General features: G+C 43.9%; 1 protein-coding gene and 1 long non-coding RNA gene across 3 annotated transcripts in view; one reads left to right on the plus strand and one right to left on the minus strand.

Moving 5' to 3' along the window:
• The window catches only part of SMOX (spermine oxidase), a 45,465-nt gene extending 26,068 nt beyond the window's left edge, over positions 1-19,397 (plus strand). Inside the window, exons 3-7 of the mRNA XM_052682469.1 lie at positions 2,818-3,044; positions 9,651-9,824; positions 12,241-12,940; positions 17,507-17,667; positions 18,900-19,397. Of these exons, the coding sequence (XP_052538429.1) occupies positions 2,818-3,044; positions 9,651-9,824; positions 12,241-12,940; positions 17,507-17,667; positions 18,900-19,037 (1,400 nt within the window). The 3' untranslated portion in view covers positions 19,038-19,397. The remainder of the gene's footprint in view (positions 1-2,817; positions 3,045-9,650; positions 9,825-12,240; positions 12,941-17,506; positions 17,668-18,899) is intronic.
• LOC128080373 (uncharacterized) lies at positions 3,040-21,211 on the minus strand. Of its 2 annotated transcripts, none has more exons than XR_008206630.1 (3): positions 20,705-21,211; positions 18,247-18,344; positions 3,040-5,617 (listed from the first exon to the last, which is right to left on the minus strand). It is a non-coding gene; the product is annotated as an uncharacterized LOC128080373 (long non-coding RNA). The 2 variants fall into 2 exon arrangements; XR_008206629.1 differs by lacking the exon at positions 3,040-5,617 and adding an exon at positions 13,677-14,002 and having other exon boundaries at positions 20,705-21,210.
• Between the last annotated feature and the right edge of the window lie 96 nt (positions 21,212-21,307).

Raw genomic sequence — 21,307 nt, forward strand, 5'->3', positions numbered from 1 at the left:
TCTCTGGGCACCTGGTGAAGCTGTGGGTTTCCACGTTCATTGCAAAAGAGAGACAGTGGATCCTTAAAGCTCCCTTCCAACTCAAGTGATCTTTTTCAAGTTGTCAAGATTATATTGTTCAGGGATTGACTGTATGCAATTTTTTCCCATGGTGAGAGTATGTCCTGGCCCCTTGCATGCTTTACAGATTCACATTCCCTTTAGCTAAATTATTTTGGAGCTATGTTGAGTGGTGAACTCTTCAGCAGCAGCAGTGCCCACAACCTCCGTATTTGCTGATACAAGGCAAAAGGTCAGTATAATCTTGAGTTCTATTTTTTTTTTCCAAACAGCAAGATTGCACCTGGGGCATGCAAGACCTGCTCATTTCTGTGAATTGTCCAAAACTTCCAAAAATGGTTACAAAAGTGGTTATTCTGGGTCTTCAACATGTGACTACTTTGATCTGCATCTGTCTGAACAGCATTTAAATGTTACACTTCCCTAGCCACTCCTTGTCTGAAGATCTGCTTTAAATCTTCAGCAGAACAGGGGAACCCTCTAGGACAGGTGAGGCAGAGGGTTTCTGTTTCTGGACTGGGTGTTTGTTGTACACGAACCATGACATCTGTCCCCACTGCAGATATTTCACCACAGGATACGCAAGGAATAGTCAGGGCTTCAAAGGGAAATGGGAGAGTTCCTGTGCGTAGTCAGAAGGCTTGATATGCAATCTGTGCATTCCTTTGGAAAGCTGCTGCTCTGGTGTATTGTTGTGCACAGGCCTGTTTTGACTGCTGCTTGTGTCTCGGTAATCTCATTTGCAGAGTAGGAAGTAGACTTTATTTTTGTTGTATGGATGGATTCATTCCAAGTAGATTGAAACAAAAAATCTTCTATAAATTAACTTTCTCTGCTTAAAAAATGTGTTCTTTAATGTGACACTTTTAAATAGTTGCTCATGTAACTTACATTAGGTAACGACTAGCTTATCCACTTGGAGATGATTGTGCCTTTCTAAGTCCCACAGGCAAGAATGACTATTTTCAATGTGTTGGTATTTGATGACATTCCGTGCAACTGCTGAAAATAGCAGTGCATCATTCATGCAACTGAGCACCAATCTTCTTTCGAAGCTCAGATGCCCCCATAAATAAGAGCTCCATGCAGGAAGATTGTTAGTGCTGCAGAGAGCAAGCTCCTGACATAACGCAGCAGGCACTATTCCTGCTACTGATCTGGCATGTGATGACTCGCAGGAGGATTGCCTTAATGAGGTGACTGCCACATGCAATATTTATGAGCTTTGTACCTTTGGCTGCCAATGTGCAGCAGTCGTCTCCACCAGGCTGGGTGTGCAGGGACTGTGTTAGGATTTGCAGTGTCTTCAGTATTCATCTCTGTGCCTGGATGCTGCACGCTCTGAACCCCACACTTTGTGTTAGGAGCACATAAGACACACGTAAGGATGCACGTAAGGAACTTGTAGCACTCAAGTCTTCTGATGTGTATTCTGAAGGAAAGTTGTGCTGTTCAATGACAAGGCTGTTGTCTGCTCAGAAAAATGAGATTATATGTAGAGTTTCTCTTTGAGGCAATGCCTCGGCCACATTTCTTGAAGCTTTCATCTATTAAACTTGACTGCGTGAGTGTGGTGCTGCAGTGGCTTTCTAGCTGAGCATCAATTTCCATCTTAAACAGTATCTGATGACTGCTAACTGCCTGATCCTTCCTTTATCGAGCCGGATCCTATTAGCATCCCACTTAATGAGGCATTTGCACACCTTTGCAGAGTGAGCTGCACAGGTGCCTGGGACGCTGCTCTGTTAAACTTTGCTGCAGGACTTCTGAGAATCTGTAGAAATGTGGGTAAGAGACATGACCTCAGCTTATTTTCAGCACCTCCTTCCAGCTGCTGAACACTGTCCTGTGCCATCAGCCCAATGCTGGTTCAGACTCTGTTAGTCGTAAGGAAAGGAGGACAGTGGGACTGACCAAACTCTTTCTGTTTTGCTAGCAGTGCTGAAGGCAAAATGTGTTTGGTGCTTAACCTGCAGCTTATAAAGAACCTGATAGAAATTTTCAAGGGAATCAGTAGTAAAATGGGATCTGTTCCCTCATTTGGGGAATGGAAATGCATTTTTCTATTTCATTTAGTCTGAATATTAACCAACTGTAACACAAACCGTATTTGTAAATAACTTTCACTTTTAATTATGGGAATGGGTTCAGCTTGTAGATCAGTCTTGCTGTCTCAAGGCAGTCCAGTTTTTCTTCCTGCTCCCTGCTGTCGTTGCTTTTTCTCCATGTGTTTGGTCTTCTATCCCCTCCTTAGAGTACAGCAGGTACCTGAAAGTAACCTATACATGCTCTTTCTCTCATACTTGGGCATGGTGGTATGTGTTGATGTTTGAACTTGATGATCTTAGAGGTCTTTTCCAATCTTAATGATTCTTTGATTCTCTTTCTGTATTATGTAACTATCTTCTTATGTGTCCTCATATCTTGCAGTGTTGCAGTGTGGCTCCTTACAGCTCTTTGCTTTTTCTCCCTCCCCAGCTCTTCACACAGCTTAAACTTCAACACGAGCAGTACATCCTCTGCTGTTCAGTTGTGTTCTTAGGTCTTAGGATTAGGAGAGATGATTTAGACAGACAGGGTAGCAAAGGTAGAGCAGCTGACAACAATGATGGTAGGAACTGGCAACCTAAAGGATTCTGTATTTCACCTTAAGTATCAGAGGAGTGTCACTGTAATGTATCTTTGTTGGAAGCGTCCCTTCATGCTTTCAAAAAAATGTGCTTCCAAAACTGGTGTGCTTTATTTACTGTCCTGCAGGGCACGCCACTTTTGAACTGGGAGCTACGTGGATTCATGGTTCACATGGAAACCCAGTCTATCATCTAGCAGAAGACAATGGTTTACTTGAAGAGACTACTGATGGTGAGAGAAGCGTTGGCCGGATCAGTCTTTACTCCAAGAATGGGGTGGCTTATCATCTTACCAACAACGGGCAGAGGATCCCAAAAGATGTGGTTGAAGAATTCAGTGATTTATACAACGAGGTTGGTATTCAGTGTGAGCTTGTACTGTGTACTACTAGGTGAGGTTGTAGTTCTGCATGAAACACTGGGAGCCTTTGCTATTTCTACAGAGGTAGAAATCCAGTAATGTCTTGAATTTCTTTTCAAAAAATCAACCCTAAGTTTTTGCTCATCATCTTAAGCACAACCCGTTTGTCTCTGGTGTGGGATTACTGTTGTTGTTGAACAATTTTTCCACGACGTCAATTTAATCGCTTCCAGTGATTGCTGGGGAGACCCAATCATCTGCTCTAGAAAGTTGCTACTTAATGAAAAGGGTAAGAGGAGGGATCAAATTACTAAACAAAGCAGAATGCAAAAGCTTAGCAACAACCAGCTAAACATTGTAGCCCTGTGACATTTTATTGATGTTATAAATACCATAGTGTACAGTGCAGTGTGCCAAAGTCAACTCTGTGTCGTAGGAATTGCAAGTTTTCCTGCATCAGAAGGGAAAGGACATCTTTTATTGTAGATTCAGGCCAGCATTGGCTTTGGTTTCTAACTTTTTTTTGCTCAGTGCTCAGTGTTTACTCATATACACTGAACAGAAGAGGTCTTCAGGATGTGGTAGAAGAGCCAAACAGGAGAAAAAAACCCGCACAATTACACATGCAGAACCTAAAAATATTGAAAGGGAGACTGCAAGATGGAAATGGAAATAAATGTTTAATGGAAAGATTAAGTTCTGCTGAAGAAGCTGTAAGGCAGTGTTAAATTCTTAGACGAGAATCACCAACACTACGTTGATTTAACTGGGCAACACAGTTGTGATCCAAATCACAGCCAAACATTATTATTTTCATCAGTCTGTAGGCATGCCCACAACCTTCAATTTTCATCTGACTGAACTTCATAGCATCAGATGCATGGATAAACACACAGTAGGGTGAATTACCCTTGGATAGTTTCTGTTTAAAAATCTGTCCATCAAAATTTAGAAAGTCTCCAAGAGAAAAATCACTGTAGCCTGTAAAGAATTATTAAGAACTGAATGTGGAGGAGGGATGTGGATTTTTCACTTGGAAAGAATTTAGTAATACATCCTGGGGCTCTAAACTGCAATCTGTGATGAGATGGCACAGAATTATATCAGTTTTAGAGAAAAGTCATAGGAATTTCAAAGAAGCCTCATTATAGGGGGAATTTAGCAATCTTAGGAATTTAGTATGGAATTATTTAGTAATTCAGCATGGAAAGGAGATCATTCTGGACAAATGTAAGCGGGGGTAATTCATCTGAGCTGCTTTTTCAGACTACTGGGTCAAAACAGAACCACAACCAGCCAGAAAGAAAGATGGGTTAAATATGTGGAGCAAGATTAACAGCATATAAGAATCGAAGAGAAGGAGGAAGTAAGTGAAAATACCTCCGTGAGCAGCATTACTTATGTAAATGAAACTCCACCAACTCCTTGCACTGCTCAGTGATCATCCTATCTCAGAGATGATTAAGAAAGTCTCCACCAAAGGGAGGGTGTCAGGTGCTGACTCTGAAAGGAAAAGGGACTACAAAGATGAGAGCTACTTGGCTTTGAGATACAGTCAGTAAGATAGAGGCTGTAACAAGGTGTCAGTGTTTTAAAAATGATTAATTTGCTAAATCTGCCCTTCCTTTTAAAGCAAGAAAAAGGAGGCAGCCAGTGACATGAGAGAACAACACATTTAAAGTTAATCTTCTGTATGCAGCGTGTAATTAGCTTATCGTTGCCACAGGATATCTTTATTGCTAGGAAACAGAGAATGGTTTCGCATTTATGAACTGTAAAAATGTCTACAGCTACTCTCTACAGTAAAGAATTTACAAGGGACAGCTTACCCAAGGAGAGGACATCAGGCAGCCTCTGACTGCTTTGCTTTCTCTTCAGTCCCTCAAAACGTGCTCGAATTTCTTGCAGGGCAGCCCATGTTTTTATTTAGCTTCTTGTTCCAAGGTGTCAGATTGGACAGTCTGAGTTAAGAGGGCAGACTGAGCTGTTCCCTGCACCCATCAGGAAGAGTGGTTTCTGTGACCTGAAAATCACCACTTAAAAAGACTGTATGTATATACAAATGCCTCAGTGAGGGGGAAGACAGGAACATGTGCAGTATGCAGGCGGCTTTGGGAACCTTTTCCTCTGACATAAGTGCAGGGAATGTTTCTGTTTACATGTGCTGAGTCAGCCTGGTGCTTTTCTATTTTTTTCCTCTCCTCCTTCTTACCCCACTTTTGTTTTTTTTCTTTTCTTTTTTTTTTTTTATTGCATTTTTCACAAGAGTCCATTCCAACTTCCTTTTGGTCCCAGCTGCCCAATATCCTGTTGTTTTCTCTGGTGATGAAATGGGTGCTGGGAAGAAGCAGTAGAAATTTGGTCTTCAGTTCTGCCACTCTTCACTTTTAGGAGACAGGATTCTGTCTCCTAGGATAGGTGTTAGAATACTGTGAAGTTGCCCAACACAAACAATCATTTTACAGATCACCAAACCCTGTCATCAGGCTCCTGCTCTGCCTTATAGGAACTCCCAGACCCTTCCTGAAGCCTTGGTCCAACATCATCTCTCCGGCTGCATCTCCCCCTGTAGAAAAGACTCGTATAGCAAAGGCTGTGACTGACACAAGCTGTCCTGACTTAAAAAAGAAAAAAAAAAATGATGCAGAGCCTAATCAGGGATGGAGCACTGGCATTAACAGTGGAAAATGTAGTCCTGAATGGACAGAGGCTAAATTTGTCACAGCTTCAGACGCTTGCCTTCCCCTGCACAGCATGCTTGCTTCCCATGCTCTCAGACTGCTCTCCTTTTGCTGCAGCCATGTGCCTAGGCTCTTCTGCGTGCCTCCACCTCTGCTTCTCCGTGTGTATTTCTCTAGTCTCAGTTATTTTGTCATTTGGATACCACATTCAAGTGAGTGCAAAGCACAGAGGATCTCCCTCAAGTGTTTCACTTGGAGATATGGGATCACTGAGACTGCAGCCAACAAGGTGAGGTCTTCCTCTGCATACTGAATTCCCCCTGTGTGAATAGCAGTGTATCCCAGTATCTCCAACTTAGCCTCACTAATTCATCTGGAGAGTGCTGAGGCTTTTTCCAGGCACTTATCCAATCTTTTTTGGCTGGCTTCTGCTTCTATGTGAGTTTTGCTTCTTTTTGTTTGCAGTAGCCTGGATTTCTAACAGCTGAAAGGGTGCCTCACAGAAGCCTCTATCTGGTTACAAGGAAGCTGAGCCATCTTCATTTTATAGCAGAAAGTTTCCTATGAGAGTCTGTCTTAGCTGAGAACAACTGTTGTTTTAAGACTCTCAGACCTTGCACTGTGCAGCACTGGCACTATTCAGGTCCATGAGGTCCATTTGCCCTCAAAGAAAGGAGAAAAAGTTGTGCACCAGCACTGAATCATAAAATCATTAAGACTGGAAAAGAGCACTGAGATCAGCAAGTCATCAACCCGTCACCATCATGCCCACTAACCGCATCCTTCAGTGCCACTGGCTGGTTCACCAGGGTGTGATGCCACACGTTCTTGGTCTTCCCATCTTTCTCTCTGCTCTGGATAGGATGATTTGGGGAGCCTGGGGCTGAGAAGTGTTTAGGACTCTATTTCCTTATGTGTGACCCACAAAGAAAAGGGGCAGGAGTGGGAAGGACGGGGTTATGTATGCAGCTTGAGTATCTGTGTGTGCATGGGGAAAAGTGTAACTGAGGACAGCCTATCTTAGAGTTAAGATGGGTCACTTCTGTCACTATTTAGTCCTCATTTTCCTCTGCAAACAAGCATTTATTGCCAGTTCCCAGGTATTTGTGAAGGATGGCAGGGAGGTGGTGAGCTTCAGTTAAATGCACTATGCTTGCCCGTGTGTTTTGCATTCTACTCGCCAGCAGTAGATTTTTACTTAGACTTCTCAGTTAGGCCATGGTCCCTAATGATTTGCTTCTCAGGAACTCTCTCTTTAACTATCAGCTAATTAATGGCCTTGTTATCTCTCTCCTGTGCACTGGGGAGGGATGCAGCCAAAGAATGACAAAGTTTTTCACCCTTCACACCCCCACCCTGTGCTGGGCTTTGTGCCATCTCCAATTAAGCTCCAGTGTGTTGTGTTATTTAGAGAGGTGGACCAAAGGGCCATGGAGAGTCAGAGTTCCCTCCCTGCCTTTCTTTTGCACTGGCAGATGTCTGGCCTAGTAACAACATGAGCCTATTTCCATCAAGGTCTAGGGCTGACCGGGGATTTAAATCACTTGAGTTTTTAACAAAGTGAGGAAAAGGCAATGCTATGGATCATCACTGGCACTGACAGGAAGAAGTGTGGCTTGGGATGTGCTTTCCTGACCTCCTTCAGCCCTGAGAAGCTTCTTTATTTAGATTTGTTCTTCCTAAGAAACTGCCTCTTCCTGTGGTAAGTGAGCACTGACGTATAAACACATGTAGGTAATAGAGGGGACATCCTTGATAGAGCCCACATTCCCTTCAAAGACCCCTGTTATTGGGTGCTTCCAAGCAAGTCAGAAAGGAGACAGAAGAAGGGAAGCCATTGTAGGATCATGCCCTTTCCATTAACGCCTGATCGTATTTTAGTATTTCATCTTCAATCCCATGTAACCTCAGGATTGAATGTAGATCCTCAGAACTAGGGATGAAATGTGCCTATAATGTGTAGCTGCTTGAGATATTCTACTTCTTGTGCTTCTGCTGGTAGTGCTTTTTGGGCTAATTTTACTGCCTGAACCCAGATGTAGGATGTCCCGATGTGGGATTTGCTGTCATCTATTATCAAGCTTCTTTCCTGATAATGGATAAAAGCACTGAAATAACAGGGATTCTGAGGAAAAAAAATAGTAAATCTGGGTGCCAATCATGCTCATTCATTATCTGATTGATGGGATGACATCCATAGGAGCAGCTTTCCTTGGTGAGCACAATGAGTTGGGGGCATTTCTGCTCTTTTCTCTGTTGGGCAATGAAGAGTACAACAGTTAATAAAAACATACCCATGGCTCACGTATCCTTTTGGCCAAATGGTAGCTGGATTTTAACACAGCTTTGCTTGTCTTGTGATCGTGTTATCTGCTTATAGTGTGCAATCAGCTTATGGAAGCTGAGCTGCATTGACTCAAGGTCCTTGCAGCTTGTACTTGCTGGAGATGGTCTGGGCCTTGGGAATCTATAGATTGAGAGTAATGGGGTGCTGAAACTGCCAAATTCCATTGCTGTCTCTAGGAGATAGACAAGATACCATTCCCTTTCTTTTGCTGGAAGCCTTTGTTTTGTAAAGGGCATTGGTCTTCACCTTTCTCACCTGGAAATCTCCTTAGAGAGCCTTAATGTCTCAGTGTCTGCAAGTCTCACTTATCTTCAGCTCCTCCACTCATTTTTCTTATTCTTACACTTTATCTTCCCTTTTTTCCCCTATGTTTTTGTTGTCAGTTTTCTCCTCATTCTTTACTTGTCCTCATCTGTTCTCTCCTCCATTTACTCACAGACCTGCTCTCTCTTTTTCCTACCACTCCTGTATGTTTTCTCTCAGCACCTTCCCATCTTCATTATTCTTCCGTTTTGCCTCCTGAAATTCACAGTACTTCTAAAACCCCAGGGGAAGTCAAGTTTCTGAGGAGCACTGAGGTGAAGGAAGCTGGAACATGATTAATTATCTGTATCAGTAGACAATGAAAGGCTGTTGGAGCCTTTGATGGACAGCTAGCTGCCTGCCAAGCACTTATTTATGAGCTGAAGCCTTCAGTTTGCTTAATTCATCTGTCTCCAAAGAAAGATGATGAGTTTTAGTGAAACCAACTTAGATGGGAAAAATTGAGCAGAGATGTAAGTGAGAGAATGGAATCATTAAGGTTGGAAAAGGCCTCTAAGGTCATCAAGTCAACCCATCACCACTATGCCCACTAACCATGTCCCCAGCCTCCAGGGATGGTGACGACAGTGACTCATTCTGGGCAAACAAGTCAGTAATGGGATGAGTTGCCCTTCTGGGAAGCACTTTTTAAAAGCTTTCCTCTGTTAAAAGATTCCTCAGAGTTTTTCCATTGAGATGAAGAGCCGTGATTCAAATGCATGCTCTTCTGAGAGTCTTAAGAGGCAGAAATATTGACATATTCCGGACAGCCACAAGCAAGTGGCCAAGGTGGATGGTTGTTTCCTTGCTTTTAAGTAGCTGATAGAGTGGAAATCCAGGGCTGAAAAATGTCAGGGATCTGGGACTGCACCTGGGACACAGAGGTGGAAGAGGACTTTGAATGGACTACGTCACCTGCTCTTCTGCAAGTGATAGAAAACACATGTTCCAATAAATAATCACTTAATAGTTAATATTAACTTAATAATGAAGTATGGTGAGTAGGCTGTTGCTGGCGAGTAAGGGTGATTATCTTAGGCCATTTGTCTTTGCCTGGAGGGAAGTCTTGTTTCCTTCCTTCTACCCGGCACAGCTGTGGGTGCAGTCACACGTGGTGTTGGAGCAGGGTAATGAACTAAATCTCAGAGATTGGCAAGGGAAGGTAACCTGAACATGCTGGATTTGGATGGAGGAAAAAGCGTCCTGTTTGGGGGCTTGGATGCTGTTTTGAATCACAATGTCCATTTTCCTTGTCCCATCTCTTACAGGTCTATAACCTGACTCAGGAGTTCTTCCAACGAGGTAAACCAGTCAATGCTGAGAGCCAGAATAGTGTGGGTGTCTTCACACGGGATGTAGTCCGGAAACGTGTCAAGGCTGATCCAGATGACACAGAGGCTGTCAAGAGGTTGAAACTAGCCATGATCCAGCAGTACCTTAAGGTGTGTGCACACATTGTTGTTTCATTGTTTTTACTTCTGTCCCATCACTGAGGAATCACTGTCTGTGGGCTCTTGCTGTTGGGCAGGTTTTTGTTTATATGGACAACCTTTCCTCTTGGGACATATGCTGAGACAGTGGGCTGTAGGAAACAATGCATTTGTTGCTTTTTTTCTTAGCTTTCTAGCTTTTTAATTAGAATGGGATTTCCTACGTCATGTTAAATCTTCTAGTTGGATTTAAGGTTTTCTTATACCTGGAGCTACTCTTTTGCCATCTTCTTCTAGTAATATGTTGTCTTGTGCCTTACACTTGGCACCCCGTGATCCCACCAAATATCTTTTACCCCCTTCTGCCTCTGCCCATATCTCAGAGACCAGAAGAAATGTATCTCTGGTGTGAGTGATTTGCTGAAGAAATCCCTGGAAAGCATTTTGAAAGGTAAAGGAATAAAGTCAAAGGCAGATTTTATAAACCAGTGTTCTAATCATCTTTCCTCACGGCTTCCCTAGTTCTTTTATCTCCTTGATGCCTTGGCCTAAATGAGATCTCTGTGGGACAAGGAGTTAAAGCTGCATCAAGCAAGTAAAGTGTAACAGTCATTCCTTTTTCAATTATAATGACTTAAAGGCTTATGAAATGAGGCAGGGGAGCCAGGCAGCATTCTGTCACATGGGTAAGTATGTGATATTCACTGTTATTAGGTGGGAAAACTGAAACAGAGATAAAGACTTAAGAGTATCCCAAGAGGTCTGTGATAAAGCTGAGATTTGAACTCGGGCATCATAAAACTTTCCTGATATCTCAGAATCCTAAATGAAGAACTTGTGTAGAGTGGCAGCTCCATTACCTAATGACTAGTTACTTACTATTTTATTCATGCAGTTTTACCAGTGCAGATGATATTATTCATTTGATGCACTCCTGTTTTTCTTCTGGTGGTGGCATTTGTGGCTTCTACAGGTTGCTACAGCCAAAGTGTTTTCTGCAGCCCTTGCAATTCTTTTCTCATATAAACACCTGAGAACAATAAAGCTTCTGAGACTTAAGTCTCTCAGATCAGAGTGGCTGCTGAGAAAGTGAGAATTAACCAGTATTTCAGCTGAAGCATGGTCTTGGTAGCTTCTTGTTTTTCTCCCTGTTAACTGTTTTGCCCTTTTCCTTCATGGTTGAAATAACCCAACAGCCATCACTGTTATCTCCATAATGAGTCACTCATCTCCAGACGAGTGGCTCTGCTGTGTGACCCAGGGCACAGGTCAGCAGTACTGACCCTGAGTGGCACGGATGGGGCAGAAGCACAGCAGACTCAGAGGACAGATCTTCAATATCTGCTGGCAGTGTGGCCCAGTGGCAGTTCCTACTTAATCCTTCCCTGTGCATTGTTCAGGTTGGGGCAACCATCTTGATACAGTCCCAGGAGCAGCCTGTGAGCTACTTAGTGCAACTTTAACCTTTTCCTAAAAAGCTATCTGACTTGTTTGCATGATGTCTTAGCCCAGCATGGAGATTCCTGCCCTGCATCAGGGTGCTCCAAGCTTCCAAAGGTAGTCTTCAAAGTGTGGAAGCACCTGGAAAATGGGTGAAAGGGTAAGGCATGGAACTGTAAAGTTCCCTTCATCTAAAATGCTTAAAGAACTGCAATGTGGGAATAATGGTGATTTGAAGATTCTTAGATCACTGTGTGCTATGCATTGTTATTAGAAGCTTATCATGAGGCAAACCAAACATTTCTGCCTTTGTTTGAGGGATTGATGCAAGCTGCATCTCTATCTAATGCTCTTGCTAACATTGACCTACAGGTTGTGGATCTAAAGCTTTGATAATCACATCAAGAGAGCCAATTGCAAGTGTCTCACATCTTGACATCTGCCTTTCCTGTCTCCTTTAGTTCCTTCTGTATTGGGTGCTGCCACCTCCTTAGCTTGCTGATTGCTGACTGACAGCATGTTGAAAGCTGCAGACAGCAGAAATAGCTGCCAAATTTTTTTCCTGGCTCTTCAAGAGGCCGTTTATTAACATGGGGAAGAGCATCCGATTAACACAGCTCCAGCTTCTGTTGTGGGAGTGCCAAACAGTGAGTCCTGGACAGGGCTGTGGTTTTTTAATGCTAGGAGACAGTCAGAACTGTAACCCAGTGTCATCAGAAGAAGACACATCATCTCTTAACCATGGCTGATGGAACTGTGGTCAATGCAACCAAGGCCAGTGCAGCTTGTGATCATAACAAAGTGTTTTCTCTAACTAGAAGCAAGGTTAAGGGACAGATTTCATCAGATCTTGCAGAACACTTTTTTACTAGTGACAATAATGCGCTTTAAGAGAGGGATTCAGGATTCCCAGCTTAAGCATCTGCTTTTTGCCCTTGCAAAGTGAGTTGCTCTGTGGCAACGTTGCTTCTGTGTTGCTTTTCCTTAGGTAGAGAGTTGTGAGAGCAGCTCCCACAGCATGGATGAGGTCTCGCTCAGCGAATTTGGGGAATGGACGGAGATCCCTGGGGCTCATCACATCATTCCATGTGGTTTCATTAAAATCGTGGAGATTTTAGCCCGTTCCATTCCTGAATCTGTCATTCAGCTCCGCAAGCCGGTCAAATGCATCCACTGGAACCAGTCGGTCAGCAAAGAGATTGAGAGAGTGGCTGACCACAACAGTGACCTCCCTGAGGAGGACAAGGGCTCCAATGTCTTCGTGGAGTGCGAGGACTGTGAGTTTATCCCAGCTGACCACGTCATTGTGACCGTGTCCCTGGGAGTCTTGAAGAAACGCCACGAGAGCCTGTTCCATCCCCGCTTGCCCGAGGAGAAGGTGATGGCCATTGAGAAACTGGGCATCAATACCACTGACAAGATTTTCCTTGAGTTCGAAGAGCCTTTCTGGAGTTCTGAATGCAACAGCATCCAATTTGTCTGGGAAGATGAGGCGGAGAGCGAGAGCTTGACTTACCCAGAGGAGCTGTGGTACAAGAAGATCTGCAGCTTCGATGTACTCTACCCACCTGAGCGGTACGGCCACGTGCTGAGCGGCTGGATCTGTGGAGAAGAGGCTTTGATCATGGAGAAGTGTGATGATGAAACTGTGGCTGAAACCTGCACCGAAATGCTACGGAAATTTACAGGTCAGCCATGCCCTGGTTCATTGGGTGAGTGGAGAAGAGTGGGAGAATGGGGGTTGGGTGTTGAATAACCATTAGGAAGGAAGTGTGCTAGAGTAATTTTTAGTTCTTTGGCATCTTATGTTGCTCTGCTTGGGTTGGGTAAGTGCTTCCAGCATAGCTCCTGCTTGGGTGTGCCTGGAAGCTATTTATACAGAGGGGCTGATAACCAGCTCAGGAAGTGGTGGACTGAAGTGCTTGAAGATTCCACATCCTCTGCTTTGTTTAATCACAAATTGTGAGTATTTGTAAGAGCAGCGTCCTTCAAGATTAGATATGTTTTATTCTAGAAACAAGTCCCCCACTTAACCTATTTATATCTATTACCTCATGCTACCCAAATCTCAACACCCAGTGAGTTTCCAGCCTTACCTCTTGTCCACGATCTCTATTTAATTGAAGAAATTTGCCTTCACGAGTGTAGCTTTCCCCTGCATTTACAGACCGTTTGCTGCTGTCAGGGCAGAGATCTACAGAAGGGGACCTGGAAGCTGAGGACTGCCTGCATAGCTGACCATTGACCATTTTAGTACTCTCTTTAGAAAACATTGGCTAGACTTTGTTTTCACAAACTCCATTGCGGGGACCAAAACTGAATCCTTGGCTCATTCTTCTCAGTGATACATCCGTGATGGATGATGGCCCTGTGGTTCTGCTGCAGCTTCTGTTTCCTGAGCTGTTTGTTTTCAGTGGTGTTGGGTATCCCTACGTCACGTCACAGTAGCAGTACACACATGCCTTCATTCCTCTTGACTTCAGCAGGCCAGCTGCTGCTCTGTGGAAGCACAGCAGGAGGTTTTAAAGCCAAGTTCTAGTGCTGACGTCTCCCTGAGAGTATAAACAACCTTGTTTGCTGCAGCTCTTCTCACTTAAATCACCTTTTTCATTTCAATTTATCTAAGAGAGTTGATTCCTTGCCTTTGTATTACTTTGGCCGATGGGAGTGTACTCTCCTATTCTCCCTCTTCCTTGTTGTGCTCCTTTGCTGTTATTGTTTTGTGTGTGTTGGATGTTCTTCTCTTCCTCCTGGAATGGAAATAGGTTGGCACTGAGTCATTGGTACGTGCTACAGTTGCTGTTCCAGCTGATGCTGCACCTGGTCACTGTCCATCAGACTCTTAGCTGAATGATTTCCGTCTCAACCTCCAATCCTGGGTTATCTAACCCTGGAGAAATTCACATGGAATATTACTGAGCTTCGCCCTGCAGTGAACGTTTTGTGCTTAAGACTGCAAAAGTCTCCAGCCTGTCCTTGAATCACCCATTATATAGCATGACTTGTTCCACTTTTTTCCAAGCAAACAAACAAACAAAACAACAACAAAAGCCCACCTGTGAGTTTTTTGGGGATAATTGTTAGGGTTCCTAATTTTAACTTTGCTCCTCAGGGTGGAAAGAGAGGCTCTTCTGTAAGGTAGTTCAGATCTTCCTTGGTCTGTTGCTTGTGGAGCCCTTTCCATTGGCTTCAGAGGGTGTTGGACATGCTCTACGGTCAATCCATTCTTTTAGAGTGTTATATTATGCTGAGTATTTCTCTCTAAGAGAAGATAACATACCTTTGTGACCTTAAATTTCACTTGCAGGTTAGTGCTGGGGCTTATCTGGCTTTGCTGATAAAAACATTTGGGATTGTTCTAGCCTCAGAACCATTGGCAGTCAGAGCTCTTCACAACTGGATGACAGAAGGCTGCAGGCTCCTGTAGAGCTGATTAAATGGGATGCCTCCAGGCAATTACTGGTCTTGCTCTTTGCTTTCTTTGTTGGCTAAGCTCTGAGCATTAGATGCCAGAAGGTATAATTGCAGGCCTGCTCCCTCTGAGTTGCCAAGCTTAGGCTGGAGATGCCCTGAGGAGTCCTGCCTGTGCCCCTTCTATTTCTCCAAAAGGCAGTGGATCTCTTTTCAGTGCTGTGCCATACTGTGTGATATCTAAGATGTCCTGATATCCCTTTGCTGCCTGTGGATGCTGATGTATAGAGATAGTACCACCTATCTCTGTAACATTGATGGGATTTTAGATGCTCTGCTGGCAGATAATCAAAGTTTGGGTGTCTCAGCTGATAGGTATATGTTGATTTTGTGATGCTTCATTGTCTCATATCTGTCCCATAACCAGTGAATGTGCAGAATGAAGAGAGGACTGTTGGAAGCATGTGAATTTATCTTCCACAGCTTCACAAATGGGACTCAGTGGCATAAAAAATGTGTCCTATTTTAGTGAAGGCTGATTTCTTTTTTTAGACGTTTTATCTCTGGACAGTGAATGAGTGCTCAGTTCTTACAAGTTTCCACATCTGTGCTGGTTGTTACTTTTGTCTGTAGGCAAAGGCACCATATTTATCCATCTATTTAAAAGCAGATTGAAAAAGCCCAATTAAATATATTCCTTGAAAGAGTCTGCCACTCTTTGTAGTTTCTGTGTTGCAAACAGCAGCACAAGAGGTTTAACAGGAGACATTTGCATCATGTCTGGTGTGCTGAAGAACCTTAAAGGAAAACCTTAGGGGATCTCAGGAGAGCTGTCTGCACCACACAGTGTGGTGCTGAGGAAGGAGATTGGCTTCTCTTCTACACAGCTGCCATATAAAGTACTCAGGGCTCCTTAGGTCCGTGCTGGCAGATAGATCTGTGTGCTTCGTGTTGCTGTGCTGTGGTTTCCCTTGTGATGGAAGGAGCTATGTGAAGAATAATTTCCTCCTGGGAAGGCTGATGTTTGCTTCTGTGTGTATGTGGCACATAATCATCCATGGGAAACACAAGAGAGATGCAAAGCTGTTGCTTTTACCTGTTCGAATGACTATTCTATCAAATATTACAGGATTTATACCACTGTTAATTGAGCTGACGACTCCAAAAATTATTTTGTTAACAAATTTCAGTCTTTCAAATATGTGGCCTTATCAAACAAGCCATCATCTCACTGCTTGTAGTATTTCTACATTAGTAGAAACTTGATGTTTCTTTGGTCCTTTGTGGAGCCAGGAGTTGGACTTGGTGATCCTTCTGGGTCCCTTTCAACTTGGGGTATTTTATGATTCTATCAACTGTCTTTCTACTGGCATGTTTTACATGTTGACTCTGTGTTGGCAGTGGAATAGAAGAACATGCAGGAGAAGCATCATCAGCCCACTGCAGAGACTCCTTTCACTTGTATGATTGTTTCTTGTAATGCAGCACGATGGATGACTGCTTGCTGTTGTGTCCTCTCATGGTGTTTGTGGTGCATTCTCCTGAGCTTTCCCACAGCCCTTCAAAATAAAACAAGATAACTTATTTCCTTGACGCATCTGAGAGCTCCCTATTCTCAGACTCCCTTGGGCTTCTCACTTCCATCCCAGGCATTCTCGCTTTGATGATTCTTGGAGGAGCGTGTTTTGGAGCCTTTGTTATGCTCAGTCTTGAAACAACATTCATTTATAGGGTGTATTTGTTGGTAGGGTGTGTTTGTTTGCTGGTCTGTGCCATATTTTGATCTGTGTATTAGTGGTTAGAAAGTGTTCACAGGGTACAGTAACAAGCCACCCAGGTGCCTTTGCTATGTTTCAGCCTTATATTTCATCATTTTGGTAGGCACATTGTACTCCAAGAAGTGGTAACTGAACCATGGCAGTAATTTGCTCCTGATTTTAAGGAATTAAAGACAATGACTGTTTAGTAGAACTAAGTAGCACTAATCTTTAGAGCTGGGCATCTCCCACTCTAAGCTGTGATGAAGAAAGCAGAGTTTGGATAGTCTTTGTGCTAGGCTAAGCATGTTGAAATGTTACAAAGCCAGGGCCTGAAGCAGCCACAGGAGCTGTGTAAGCTGTGACAACTCTCAGTCACTTTGCCTCTTAGAATTTTTTCTCTCAGCTACCCTCACCTCCATGTCCTGCATCCACACTGAAATCTTACAGCAATCTAGAAACCTTCCTCCCAGCATCATTCTCCTTTCCATGCCACGTGCATCCCACAGAATGGGTCTGCTGGAGTTTAGATTTGTTTTTGGGTGGTGACTGAGTAGCAGTTAGACTGAGTAATACAGGCTTTGAGAACTTTCTGACAGGCTTACCTATGCACCTGCATAATGAGGATTTGCCTTCTCATCTTATTACTGTTCTTTTTGGAGGAGTTTCTCTTATGAGACTACTTTATCATCCAGTTTAGAGTGGGCACCCAGTTAGATACCTAAAATTAGGTGAGATGAATTGCTTGATCACCACCAGGGTATAGAAGCTGAATGAAAGCAGGGAATGCTGTATATTTTCACCTAGAATGTGTCCTGGGTTCTCTGGAGCTCCCAGATCTCTTCTGTATGTTTTAACAATCTTTCCTAAAATGTGAGGCTGTGAGTGGATGACTGGAGTTAAGAGGGATGCTGTTATTTAGAAACCTGGAACATAGCATTAGAAAGGAGATCTGGTTGAGGTTCTCTTCCATGTAGCCTGTAGGCTCTGCCAGGATGTGTTTTGAATACAAGCCACTCACAACTTGCACAGATGTTTTCTCTTGAATGCAGGCTCACTTTTTCTCTCCTCTTGCCTTCCATCCAGGGAATCCAAACATTCCAAAACCTCGTCGGATCCTGCGGTCCTCCTGGGGCAGCAATCCCAATTTCCGTGGATCCTACTCCTACACCCAAGTTGGGTCTAGCGGGGCCGACGTGGAGAAACTTGCTAAGCCACTGCCTTATGCTGAGAGCTCCAAAACTACTGTAAGTATGGCCCGAATCAGCTGAGTGACGAGAAGACTAATAGGACACTGGGCAGTGGGTTTTCTGGGAGGCAGATTGAAAGAGAGAGTTTCTTGGGGCCTTCAGTAGTGTGTTTTCCATGTTTTTATACCCATCTGGACAAGTGATGGATGTAGGATTTTACCTCCTTAGTGACTGGAATCCCAACACCTTGGGATTCCTACCTCTCCCAAAGAAGAGCCAAGAGCTGAGCTTCCAGGTGGCTTCTGAAATTGTGATTGGGATCATTAGCTTGTTCAGAGCTCCTTAGGAAAAGTTATTCTGATTTAAAGCATACACAGAATATACAGCATTAAGTGCATAACCCCTGCTAATGGCTAGGTCTTAATATTTCAGAGGAGCATATTAGGAAATCCTTATGTTTTGGCAGGAGAGGGTAATGGAAATCCAGTCCTTGGCTGAGAGACTTGTGCATTGGCAGGGGACAGAGAGATTTGTTCCCCAGATACTGTCTTCACTTTCTTAAAGAGAGTGAGAGCACACATGGAGATTATTACTGCAGCTCAATTTATAAGCAATAATAAATTAATCCAAACTCACCCCATCCAAATCCAGAGACAATGTCTGATGGATATGCAGCCTCCAAACAGCCATACAAGCACCCAGAGCCACCATGTAATTTTGATCAGCATGGAAATCTATTAAAAAAGATAGCAGAAGCTTTAGGAACCTTTCACATTCATTCTTGAGGAAGAGTGGGATCTGAAATCCTCAAAAGTGAACGAGGAGCAATTTTACCCAGCACTGAACTATTGATGTGAGAGAGAAGGCGCTGTTTCACCCTGTGGGTTTTGAGATCTGGCTGCCTTTCCTTCCGAAGTTGCAATTCCCAAATAAATCTTTAATGTCCAGAAGTCTGAGGTGTGATTTGGGGGAAGCAAAGAGGACAGAAAGCACGGAAGTTGGATGCTCAGTGACTTGAGCAGCTTTGTTTGAGGCTGTGGGAGCTGGGATGGTGCCGCAGCTCTGCCAAGAACCACATGCAGGCCCTCCAGAAAGGGTTAGCTGCATGTTCCCAGATGTGCTAAGCCTGTCCCACACCACACTGGGGCTTCAGTAGCCACCTATGAACACCTATAGCATATCAGCTCATGGGGGATGCGGGAGGGCACAAAAATATCATCTCCTTTTTGCCTCGTGCATACTTTTCAGTAAGCTCTGCTGAGCTTTCCCACTTTTCTTATCCCCTCCAGCCGATGCAGGTGATGTTTTCAGGGGAGGCCACTCACAGGAAGTATTATTCCACTACCCACGGTGCTGTGCTTTCTGGGCAGAGAGAGGCTGCTCACCTCATTGAGATGTACCAGGACCTCCTGCAGTGCCGGAGCTAAAAGGCCCCATGTTTGCAACCACCACCAACTCCCCATTCATTTTCCAGGTGTGTGGAGGAGATTCCTTTTTTTTTTTTAATTACTATTATTTTATTTTTATTTCAGTTCACAGTAGAACAGCCTTTATCTTTTCCTATTAAAAAGAGAAAAAAGAAAAAAAAAAAAAAGCCCTGTTTTAAAAGCCCGGTCATCAATAGCTTCATTTCTGTGTGCTGTATTGTTAACAGGGAAGGGTGCTCTTTTTGTCTGTTGATCTGTTGTCATTTTAATTCTAACTGCACTTTCAGTGCCTATCATTTTTTTTTCCTTTCTGTATTGTAAGTGCCTTCTATACTAAAATAAATGTTGTAATAAAAAGACTGCATGATTCGGTGCTTTCTGGATAGTCATCTCAGTTATTACGTGTTTTTTCAGTGATGTCAAAAACAGAGGTTTTCTTCCTATCTACAAAATTTGGAGTAGGGAGATTTTGAGAATGATTCTGTGTATCAGTTGATTGATATGTGTTCAAGGAATTGTGCCTTAGAGACATTGTCGTTTGCCTTATGTAGGTCAGCACTGAGATCCCTCTGCATCACTGTGTATTTAACTCGGTGTCATCTGCCTGTCAGCTGCTGTGGGCCTTCGTGGAAACCTTTCTGTAGTTTTGTGTGGAAATTCGTTGGGGATAGTCTTAACCTTGGCTTGTCTTAGAGTCATAGAATCATATACTGGCTTGGGTTGGAAGGAACCCTAAGGATCACGAAGCTCCAACCCCCTGCCACAGGCAGGGCCACAAACCTCCACATTTCATAGCAGCCCAGGCTGCCCAGGGCTCCATCCAACCTGGCCTTGAACACCTCCAGGGATGGACGGGGCATCCACAGCCTCTCTGGGCAGCTGTTCCAGCACCTCACCACTCTCTCTGTCAAGAACTTAAAGTCTTTGGGGCTACATATAAGTTGGTGGATCCACAATGATTTACACAAATCTGAGAAACTCTGTCTGGTCAGAGTTTTTTAATACTTTTGCCTAAGATCAACAAGTCCAGCTGTTGCCCCATGCCCACTAAGCCATGTCCCCAGTCAAGGTGAGTTGCTGTAGGCCCGTGTCTCAAGGTATGCATCAGTGAGCCTCGGTGGGCTCAGCAAAGCTCCTTCTCTTCCATCCTTGCATTTCCCAGTGGAAATTCTTGCTCTGGTGCAGCCCACGTGGCCGCAGTGACACTACAGCATGGCAAGGATGTGACATGCATGGGCTGAATGGAATAGGGAGGAGGGTGGGGAGTGCACAGCCAGAGTGAGGTTTGGAAAGATGTCTTGCAAGAAAATGAGTTTGGAGCTGGCTTGATTTGTTCAGGATCAAGCAGCTGCTTTAGGGGCTCAGGAGCAAGTTGGAGTAAGTCACAGAATCACAGAATGGTCAGGGTTGGAAGGGACTTCAAGGATCATGAAGCTCCAACCCCCTGCCACATGCAGGGCCGCCAACCTCCACACTTAATACCAGACCAGGCTGCCCAGGGCCCCATCCAACCTGGTTATTGAACACCTCCAGGAATGGGACATCCACTGCCTTTTAGGGCAGCTGTTCCAGCACCTCCCCACTCTCTATGAACAACTTATCCCAGACATCCAATCTAAACCTTCCCTCCTTGAGCTTTTTTCTTGAAACACTCTGGTCGTGCCCACTTTGGTAATGTAGATACAGCTGGAGCATAATCTACAGCTGGAGTTGTAAGCAGTCCAAATAGAAAACTTCATTCAAACTGACGTGTGCTCGAAGGAGGATCATGAGAAGATGCGTTCTCAAACTTCCCCTGTGATGAAACTCCACATTTTGTTGGGCAATGGTGTCCAAAACAGGTGAGGTTTTCAGCCCCTGCCTCCTGAGAAGAGCCCAGAAGTCTAAATTAAACCACTGATACTGAAGAGTTTTCTCAGGGGCGGTCAAGACCATTGCCACTGACTTTTGAAGGAACGAGAAAGCATGTCATGTTATATCTGGATAAAAAATACATATATATCCCTTGGAGCCTCTGTATAGTATCTGACATGGATTTAAATTAAATCTCTCAAAATTCAATTATCCCAGATTTTCTCTTAGTCCACATAGAGGGGTTTTCTCTATAGAGGTAAGGACAAAATCTCTCCTCAAGATGGGAAAGCTCAACTAACCCTGCAGGGGTGCTGCATCTTTCGCATCGGTGCTTTTTCCAGCAGGAGACGACGTTCTAGAACCTTTGATACACCCCTTCCTTTATGTGATCAGCTCTGTGATCAGCTCTGTGGTCA

The sequence above is a fragment of the Tympanuchus pallidicinctus genome, unplaced genomic scaffold (assembly GCF_026119805.1).
Source record: "Tympanuchus pallidicinctus isolate F22 unplaced genomic scaffold, pur_lepc_1.0 scaffold2, whole genome shotgun sequence".
NCBI lineage: Eukaryota > Metazoa > Chordata > Aves > Galliformes > Phasianidae > Tympanuchus > Tympanuchus pallidicinctus.